General features: G+C 43.9%; 1 protein-coding gene across 1 annotated transcript; it reads left to right on the top strand.

Moving 5' to 3' along the window:
• The first annotated feature begins 458 nt into the window (after positions 1-458).
• C2H2orf69 (chromosome 2 C2orf69 homolog) lies at positions 459-10,289 on the top strand. Its single transcript, XM_054971014.1, has 2 exons — positions 459-813; positions 7,174-10,289. Exons 1-2 carry the CDS (start codon positions 490-492, stop codon positions 8,005-8,007), a joined length of 1,158 nt encoding a protein of 385 aa, XP_054826989.1. The 5' UTR covers positions 459-489; the 3' UTR covers positions 8,008-10,289.
• The last annotated feature ends 340 nt before the right edge of the window (positions 10,290-10,629 follow it).

Here is a 10,629-nt window from a genome sequence, read left to right as displayed (position 1 = left end):
CATTTTAACTCTTTAACACAGTTTTAGCATTCCTAATACCAAACTTCAATATCTTTTTTATTATTAAAACAACAACAAACTGCAATATCATGTACCCTCGCGTTTAATTGAAACTTAAAGGCTTTTTAAAAGTCTTAAAATCTTTATTACGGATTGCGTGAGAGGCGCACAGCCGTTAAGTCCGTTAGAGCGTGCTGGCACTGCGCATGCGCCAGATGCCGTCGTTCCTCAAACTCTGACACCATCAGCCGACACCCCCCCTCCGGCCACGCCCCCGAGACTTTGAGCTTCCCGCCCCTCTGTTTCCGCGCCAACAGGAGGCGGGGCCCCCGGCACCGCCAATAGCGAGAAGGGAGGAGAAGGCGTTTGCCCACCCGTTCTGTCTCGCCCCTCCCCTTTGGCCGCGCGTGCGCCGTCGGTTTGGGTAGCGGTGGGCGGGGCGTTGCGGGCCGCGACGGTTGGCGGCCGGGGAGCGCGCGGCGAGCCCCCATGAACCGGCGCTGCCCGCCGCTCGCCTCCCTCCTGAGGGGACTCCTCGGCTCGGCTTGCCTCTGCCTGGCGCGGAACATGAGCCTGCGCGGGGCGCCGGCCGCCTGCCTGGCAGGGCCCTCGGGCGGCGGCGGAGGCAGCCGCAGCCTGGCCGCCGCCGCCCTCTCGCCGCCCCCCCGGCTGAGCCCTCCGTGGCTGCGGCTGCCCCAGGTGCCGGGCGCCGAGCCCGGCAAGGCCAACGACCTGCTGCTCTTGCTGCCCTCGCCCGCCGCCTGCCCGCTGCCGCCCCAGCATCACGTCATCTACTTCCCCGGGGACGTGCAGGTAAGAAGGGCTGCGGGGAGCGGAGGCCGGAGGGGCTGACTCCCGAGCAAGCGCCTGTGCAGGGATGCTCCCCTCTGAGCCCCTGGGTTGCAACGGAAGGGCTCAGTTGCCTTGCCCTGTTCCAGCCTCCTCGTTGAAGTCGGTGGGCTTAGGCTGGAGCGGCTCTGGGTAGGATCTTGGGCATCTGCATGATAATAGTAGAAATATAGAGGCATAAAGCTGGGGCGCACCTAAGGGTCATCTAGTCCAACCCCTGCACAGTGCAGGGAATTCACTGCTCTCCCCCCCCTCCATTTTCTCATGCTCTATCTCTAGGTGGTGGTGGAGAGTGCTACCAGGTCATAGCTGACTTATGGCGACCCCTGGTGGGGTTTTCATGGCAAGAGACTAACAGAAGTGGTTTGCCATTGTCTGCCTCTGTAACCCTGGTATTCCTCTGAGGTCTCTCATCCAGTTGCTAACCAAGGCTGGTTCTGCTTAGTTTCTGAGATCAAGATCATCTGGGCCAAAAAACCCTCCAGGATCCTTGGCCAATCTTGCCTAGAGGAAAAATTTTCCAGACCCTACAACATAATAACTGAACCAAAAAGTCTTTAAAATTATTTTCTTTCATTCATCCTCACCTTTTATGTGAAGGTGAACATTGACGGAACAACCACCATGTGTTACTTGCCCCTTAAACATGCATAGGTTTTGTCTTTGGCTCTAGGATCTGAGTCCTAAACAGGAGATAGTCCGCTTTCACTCCTCAGGGTTTGGCATGTTAATTTTCTAATGCTAGGTGCCTTCTGTTGGCAGGATCTGAGCAAGGCTGTTAATGATGCAACTTTACCCTGGACATATAAGAATGGGGCATGAGAGTCAAGGAGCAGCTCATCTCTTCCTGCTCTCCCTCTCCTGATCTTCCTAAATTCGTATCAGGCATCTGACGAAGAGAACTTGATTCTCGAAAGCTTATGCTACAATAAAATTGGTTAGTCTTAAAGGTGCTACTGGACTCTTTTAGATTTTGCTACCACAGACTAACACGGCTAACTCCTCTGCATCCTAAATTCGTACTGAGTATAGAAATAGCTGGAAGGGACCCCAAGTAGAAATGCAGGTGTGTTGATATTGATGTGACTGGTGTTGCTGGGAGGGAACAGTGCATTTGGGAAAAGATGGTGATGATCCCCAACCTGCACCTCTATCATTTCTCCATCACACCTCCGTCATGACTTCTCTTTGGAGGGAAGGGTATAATTGCTTCCTCTGAGTGGTGCCCTCCCACTCAGAGGATGAAGAGACCTTACAGTTACAGATCAACTAGTCACAGCACACCATTAAGTAAACTGAAATTGAAATCCATAGGTTGAGCATGCTTAAGGCAAGGCTCAACAAATCCCAGGTGCCAGTTCACCATGATACCTAGAAATTTCATTGTGAACTGACCTCCAGAAAGTTTATAATGAACCAGTCTTGCCTTTTTCAGGTCTTGCAAACTGAAGGCACCAGGTATTAGAAAATTAAAATACCAAGCTCCAAGAAGCCAAAGAAAATTTGAGGGCAAGTAACACATGGTGGTTCCATCAGTTTTCAAAGGTGTGCATTCAGATTTTAAGCTGTGAGGGTGAATGAAAAATAATTTTAAAGCTTTTTGACTCAGTTAAGTTGGAGGGACTAATAAGGCATAGAATGAAGAATTACTGGTTTTGCCATTTCCATTTTACATGAAGGTGGACAAAGAGTATGTTGCTTTTCTGGGGAGTTAACACTGGTCTAGTTGAACTCAGAGAGCATTCTTGTAAAGGAGAACTCAACAACTCCCAGGTCGCCATGACAGCCAGATTTTATTGTGGCATCTCTCAGCAGTTCTCAGGGTCAGTACAAAGGGCTGGATACAGCCAGTTTCCCCCCCCCCCCCCGGTTGAAAAAGGGAGGGGTGGTCCCCTCTGACCATCAAAGAGGCTTTGTTTGAGATCATAAGACCAGCATGGATAAGGGCCATGTGGAACAAGGGCTGAAATAAGGAGAATTGCTTGAGAGAGTGTGAAAAAGATGGATGGTTCCAATCCAAAGCTTATGTATCATTTCACATTGGAATGTTTTGTGGAATGACATAGAAGCCGATGAAGTTCTTGTCGTTACTTGCCCGTATGGAATTTAACTTTATACTTTTCAATAGTAGTGGATGCATTCATTTCTTAACCAGTTGCTTTCTTTACTGGTGCTCTGATATTCAATTAAATGATGGTTATTAAAACAATAATGGCATTAGGAGAAATTGAGCCACAGAGATCAGTTCCCCTGGAGAAATTGGGAAGAAGTTAGGGTTAGCCATAAGCTTTTTGTTTTGGTGATAACCAGGGTTACCCTTGTATTTATATACTACAGTAGTTTTGTCATAATTTTAATAAAATTATGAGAAATTTTCAGTGGGGGGGAGAAATTTTCAGTGGGGGGGTGCAATAATTAGAAAATTTGGTCACTTAAACACAATACTCTGAACGATGAAAAATGAGCCCAGCTCTTACATTTTTCGGCTGCTTTCCTGGAATAATTAGGCTGGAATATCTGGAAGGATGTAAGCATCGATGTATTGTCGAACAACAACAACCATGTAAGCATCCTTAAATGACATATGGCACTGTTGGTTCATGATACTTTATTATTTATATTTTATCCCACTTTTCAGACAAAAAGCAGCTCAAAGGAATAAAAAAGACATAAACTGCAAATTCTGCTTGAAATGGGAATTCTCAATTGAATTGATATCAATGTGATGGAGTGGTACGTGTCGGCTTCCTCCCTGTGTCTGACAGTACCAATGATGGCATACAAACTGTGGAGGAAAATGGCATTCTGTTTCTAACAGTGAGGACAACCACCAGAATAATTGTGAAAGGTAGCAGGGTCCAAATCCTGCTATAGCCGCAGTAGATATACTTACCCACTTAAAGGTGTAAGATATGATAGGCAAGGAGCAGCAGTTGCCACTCAGGAAAAAAAATCTCCTGAGACTTCTGCTATAATGTTTGAAAAGGAGCTGACCAAAACTGTCAGTCGAGGGCAGGAGTGAAAACATAGCAGATCCAAACCATAATAATGAAACAGGCACAATGGGGCCAAAGAAAGGACAGACTGCATGCATCATCAATGAACCTTGTGCTGCTAGCAGAACAACCTGTGCAGCAAAGACAGCCAGGAGATAAAACGTACAAACAGATTACCTTGCCAGTGGTTTAGCAAGGGCATTTCCCAGTGACGGGGATCCCTGTCAGCAAAGGAACAAACAAAAGGGCAGGTCATGGAACATCAAAATATGCCACAAGGCATGCCTCCAATCAGAGTATCTAGGAGTTGGCACCAGTTAGTTGAGGAAAATATAATTGCAGTGTATTGCATTGGAGCATTTGCAGTAAAACAGAGACAAAGGCAAGGTCTGACTAGTATTATAGGTGAGAGCAGTGGTAGTATGACAAAATCATTTTGCAGAAGATCAGGAGCCACCTGGAGGCACACCCTCATAGTAGGGCCCCCACACCACAGGGGCGGCCCCTGAGTTTTCCCAGATCCTAGCCCAATGCTGTAACCACTATTCCAAAGAGGCTTTTGTTAGAAATGGTGTCATTAGGGTTGCTAGGTTCTTCTCCCCTTCCATCAGGAGGGTAGGGAACCTGGCACTTACCTTGTGTTGGGCATCACAGTTGCCTTACCCGGGCTGATGCGGTGACATCACTTCCGGAAGTGATGCACCAGCTGCAAGTGCGCTTCTGTGCTCAGCATGAGCCAATCGGCCCCAAACAAAGTGCGGGAACGCTCCTGCAGCTGGCACGATACTATCGCTTCCGGAAGTGATGTCTCCATGCCCCCAGGGCCTGGGTTCTTGCCAATGGCAGGCAACCTCCAGCAGGCTTGCTACCTCCTGCCGATCACTGGGCAATTGCCAGACGAAGGGGCAAATCCCCGGGAGTTTCCCCACCACCAGTGGGCAGCTGGGAACCCTGCTCCCCACAATGGCTCTTCTCCAAGGTGGTGGCTGCATGCTGGTCCGATTAAAGGCACCCGTGTCCTTGGTTCCGAGGGAAGAAGCCTGGACCTCGGTTCCCAGGCTCTTTCCCAGAGGCTTTGCTTGCATGCCTGCCTGGATAAAGGCATCTCCCCTCCTTGGCTGTGTTCGCTCTGAGGGGAGACATCTGGAAATTTCTGGGTTAGAAGGCTGAGAGGCTTTTTGTCTAAAGGCTTTGCTGCCTGTCAACCTGAATAGTCCCCTCCACTCCCTTGGCTGTGTTGGCTCTGAGGGGAGACACCTGGAGGTGTAACTTAACAGAGGCCTGGGATCCCAGGCTGAGAGGCTTTGGCGATGTGCCTGCCTGCCTCATCCCAGCCTGCCCTTCGTTCTGAGGTGCAGTCCTTGGAGGCCAGGGTCAATACAGCCAGCACAGTGAAATAGCAGCCTGGAACCATCAGTGTAATGATTGGGGCTCTTCAGCTGCTTCCGTTTAAACCGAGATGATGATAAACCAGCACAGCCCAACACGTTTGAAGGCCATGTTTTCCTGTCTGTTCCACGCATGCCCACATTCCCTTTTTTCTACCAGGAAATAGTACTGGATCTTCCCATGGTTCCCAATCTCATTGCTGTAAGATTCCATTTTATTCAATTATTTATTCAGTTATTTAGAACTGTGCAGAGTCTCTCTTTTGGTCAGCACAGTGTACTTTATTCAGGAGAGACAAAGAAAAAAACTCAAGGTCTAGCCCCAGCCTTCCCTAGCAGTCCTTCAACCAGTTTACACAGACATGAGTAAAACCTGGGCTGGAACTGCTCCAGATGTTGGTATCCTGCAACTAACATAAAACATGAAACAGACTGCACAGCATCACAGTTGCCAGTGCAAGGAGAGACTTCTTGTTGCCATTTGTGTTCAGCCAGTTTCTTGGGTCATTCCAGTATAACACTTAGGGTTGCCAGGTCCAGGTTGGGAAATTCCTGGAGATGTTGGCGTGGAGCCTGGAGAGGATGGGGTTTGGGGAGGGAAGGGGCCTCAGAATGGTACAATGCCATACAGTCCACACACCAAAGCAGCCATTTTCTCCAGGGGAACTGATCTCTGTCACCTGGAGATCAGTTGTAATTCCAGGAGATCTCCAGATACCACCTGGAGGATGGCAACCTTGATTTTCCAGCATCTTGAAGAGGCCTCTCTTGAGCCAGAACGACAAAGGGAAAGACAGAAACTTTTCTTCTTTGAATGTCATGGTATTCTTCACTAGAACATCTATTGATGGTTTAAAGATTTTAAAAGAAATAATTCTCATCCTCAAGGATAAGGTGAGGGAAAGGCAGAGAATGGCAGTGGAGATCCTCTGGGGGGGAGGGGCAAAAAGAGCACGGAGGGAATAGCACCCCTCCTCCTGGTCATGTGATGTTTTCATGGGAAAGCGCCAACGGAAGGAGGGGCACTCCTAGTCTTCTAGAAAGCTCTGGAATCTTCGTGGCTGGTCCGCACGTGCATAGTCCCAATGTGTGCCTGCACAGAAGTCATGAGAATGAACTGTATTCAATTAACTTGTTTTGAAACTTAAGCAATTATAAGATAAAAATTACCTGGCTCTTCATAACAATATACATAGCTTTCACACTCCCTTTTAGCTGTCTTTTCCTAAAGCGAAAAGCACTGCACTAGTATTCTTTTTATTGTAAGAAAGATCCTGCAACTTTTGATTGCCTTAATGGCTTTTCTGGTGTGCTTTGGGTGGGTAGCCATAGTGGCCTGAAGTAGAAGATTCAAACCCAGTAGCAACTTAAAGACCAACAAGGTTTTCCAGGATATAAGCTTTCAGGAGTCAAGCTCTCTGGCATATGACAAAGGGAGCTGATACCCTGGGAAATCTTGTTGGTATTTAAGATGCTTTGGGACTTGAATCTTGCTTTTTCTGGGTGTGTGTATATGTAGAATCCCTTTGAAATTAGCTAGCCAGAGTTATCCATATGTAGTCATATTATCAAATATATTATCTGTTATTTATGTAAACTGAAATGTTGTACTCCGCCCTGAGCCTGCCTGGTGGGGAGGGCAGACTAAAAAATCTAATCTAATAAATAAATATAATAATAAATAATGGCAATGTGATACTTGATCTATTTTCAACCCCTTTCTTAATAATGACTAACATCTTCATTTTCTTTCACATACCATTTTTAATTCTTCAACCTTATGCTATCTACCCTAAAAGACCCTTTTCATTTGTGTTCTTAAAGTTTTGTTAAGCAACTAATAACCTATGGCATCTATAGTTCATAGTAAGAGAATATATTATTTATGGCTTACAAGATACATTCGGACTCTGCTAAAATTTTGTGTTGTCTGATTTCAGAACTATCGTGAAATTATGGTTTGCCATCCAGAAAATTTCCAATGGGAACACTGGTGCTTGGAAAACATTGCAGCTATTCTTGGCCATCGTTTCCCGGGCAGTTACATTTGGGTCATAAAATGTTCTCGTATGCATTTGCACAAGTTCAGCTGTTACGACAACTTTGTGGCAAGCAACATGTTTGGAGCACCTGAACATAGCACTGACTTTGGAGCCTTCAAACACCTCCACACGCTATTGGTTAATGCTTTTAAAGTTGCTCAGAATGTGCTGGTGTCTCAGAAGAGCATGCATAATTTTGGCAAGGATAAAGAGGCAGCCCCGTATAAATCCCCTGCTATTCCTACTGCCAACGGCTGTCCAGCAGCAGAAAAGGAGCAAGACTGTGAACTCTTCAGCAATTCATCCATGAACTTCATAGAACCTTCCGTTATTGGTGGAGTGTCGTTCACTTTAATAGGATTCAGTAAAGGTTGTGTTGTCTTGAATCAATTGCTTTATGAACTGAAGGAAGCAAAAGAAGACAAGGACATAGATTCCTTCATTAAAAATATAAAAGCAGTTTTCTGGTTGGATGGTGGCCATTCGGGAGGAAGCAATACATGGGTGACCTACCCTGATGTGCTGAAAGAATTTTCACAGACTGGGATTGGAGTTAGCACTCATGTTACGCCATACCAAGTGTTTGATACAATGAGGTCATGGATTGGAAAAGAGCACAAGAGATTTGTACAAATTCTTGAAGAGTTTGGCATGAATGTGAATAGCCAGCTCCATTTTGCTGATGAAGCACCTTCCTTAGACAACCACTTCAGAGTTCATGAAGTATTCTGACACTGTGAATGTAACAAATTATTGTATTAATTTGCAAAAGCACATCTTGAATTGTGACTTAAGAGTTTGAGACAATGGCTTCTAAATCCTGGAAGGGGGAAATAATATAATGTGTACTGTTAAGTTTTTATGATAGGACTGGGCTCTAAGCGAAGATTGTCTTGCATTTGCTGCTGAAGAATTGTTGCTTAAAGACACGGGATTTTGTTTGGATCCTGACTGTGTGACTCCTCAAGAAAAGCAACACCTCTGAAAATACTCTTCTTGACAAGCAATGAAACACTGGCTTAATATTTGCTTTTACCATGTTTGGTTATAATTTGTGGCCAAACCTTTATAACAAGGCTACAAAAATAGCTTTCTAAAATGCCTGTGGTGATTTCTAAAAGCTGTAGGTGTTGAGGATCTCTGAAAAACACATCCTTTTCATATAGAAGCCATCACTGAAAAACTGAAATCGAGGCTTCAGTAGCTTTTTTAGCACTTTGGTTCATAGCACAAGCAATACGGTTTGAGTTGTATTGACATTAAATCTTCAGTGCAAGTACAGTGAAAATACTTTCCTCGGGAACTGAGAAGTAGCTAATACACGGTTTCAGCAAAGGACTCTGCAGTTTCTAACCATTGCTGAACATCTGTTAATAGCTTTGTTTGGCAACTCAACAGTATTAAGCATCTTTTTTTTTTTTAAAGTGACCAAGATTTGTGTAATCTTACCCCTGGTTCAACATTCCCTGTTAATACTAAAGCTTAACTAACTCTTAATACATTTCTAAATTTTGTATCTTGAGATTGTTAGACCCTTTGGAAACAACTTACTTTTTCCTAAAAATGAAGCCACAGACATCTACAAGATATTGATGTAGTTTACAGTAAATCTTAGAATAACTTTACTTGCAGAGGTGTTTGGGAAAGTTCATAGTAAGAGCAATTACTGTTAATTAACATGATGAAACAGATTCCGTAGAAGAAACAGAGATACAGTTTTCTATATAAAACAAGCCCTCAGAGAAGACTGCAAAGGCACCGTAGTGTAAACCCTGAAAGCCAAAATTTATTTGGAGCTATGAGAAAAGCGGTGGTGGTGACTGAAGAATACTTTCTAAATAGCCTCAAACTCAGTATTTGCAACAACAAAAAAACCCTTCATGTTGTAATGGAGTTGGCAAAACATAGAATTAGACAGTATAAACCTGTCATGCTCTGCAGAGGTACTCCAGTCTAAGCCCACTGGTTTCAATAGGCTTAAACTTGAGTAACTCTGCAGAGGATTGCACTGTAGTGTGTGTGTGTGTGCACACACTTTTTTCTGTTATGGAAAGTATTGGTGACAGGTAATGGCAATCAAATTAGAACTATTAACAAGAACAAAAATGATCTTATTACCTGTTAGAATTAAATATATACAGAGCATAAGCTATAGAAGTGACAAAACTGCATGTATAATGCATTAGAAAGAGATGAAGCGAGGTTTTTATGAAAATGTGGGACTAAACTCCTGTCTGTTCAACATGGACACTTGCTCTGATTTAGCAATTCCTTGCTGGGCCAGAAAGTTACGTTCATGCACACGGAACAGAGAGCCTGCTTTGTGCGGGGAACTTTTTAAGTTTGCCTGAGAGTATGTGCAAACCTCTGGATTTGGGTTTTTATGTGTAATACTAGTGTGCATTCTTGGACAGGAGCAGTATTTGTCATCACACATTCCAGCCATGTTTCTGCAACACTTTGAATTACATAAGAGAAGTAGGTGAAGGAGTTTTTTGCACTTCAGTTTGTGGAGGCAACTTTTTAAAGTCAAGATATGCTTGGGGGTAGTCTGATTTTGTGACCAAAATCCCTAGTGTTTCACAACCACCATTTTAGTATCAGCTTGAATATGAAGATGGAGAGTCAGACAAAACAGCTATTACATAAAGTAGTATCTTTCATTTGGATAACTATTTCAGAGATGAAACTCTTTTCTTTGCTGATCCATGTGATACAACAATCTCTGTTGGCCTTTGAAAGTTTTGTGACCCTGGTTTTTTATAAATAAGCACTTTTCTCCAGCAAATAGCATTGACCTTTTTGAAATGGTTCTTCTAAAGTTAATTTTTTACAGAGTACAACTAGCTGTGGTGTTCATATTCCTGAGATAATTGGCAGACTCTCGGATTGTCTCTCTTTTCATTACAATGTATGAAAGAAATATGCAGATAATATGGAAAATAGAGATATGTGCATATAAGCACTATGAATGTAAGAATATCAAGATTCCATAATAAATTGTTTTGATATTTTGCCAGTGTCCACAAATGTAATCTTTGAGACTTCAAAATTATATATTTACTTGTAATCTTTTAAATCAGTGTTATAGTTAAATCTGAAAAAATAAATTTATCCTAATAATATAGTAACTAGGTTGGAGTTTGTTTTTTGCTAACATACTTCACCTGTTGTCAAGGCATTATGGTAGGCCTACATTCTGAAACAGCATTAAGAAAATACATTCTTGTTGGAAGTAGACGGACTACTTGTAGTTATCGCAAAGTCCAAGGTCCAATGAATGCATCTCAGATTCTGTAATACAAGGTAAAGAGTGTTCAAAGAAAAGCGTACAAAAGCCTGTTCTGGGCAAAC

Source organism: Eublepharis macularius, chromosome 2 (genome assembly GCF_028583425.1).
Source record: "Eublepharis macularius isolate TG4126 chromosome 2, MPM_Emac_v1.0, whole genome shotgun sequence".
Classification (NCBI taxonomy): Eukaryota; Metazoa; Chordata; class Lepidosauria; order Squamata; family Eublepharidae; genus Eublepharis; species Eublepharis macularius.
Note: the sequence above shows the minus strand (reverse complement) of the source record. Positions and strands in the feature narration are given on the sequence as shown.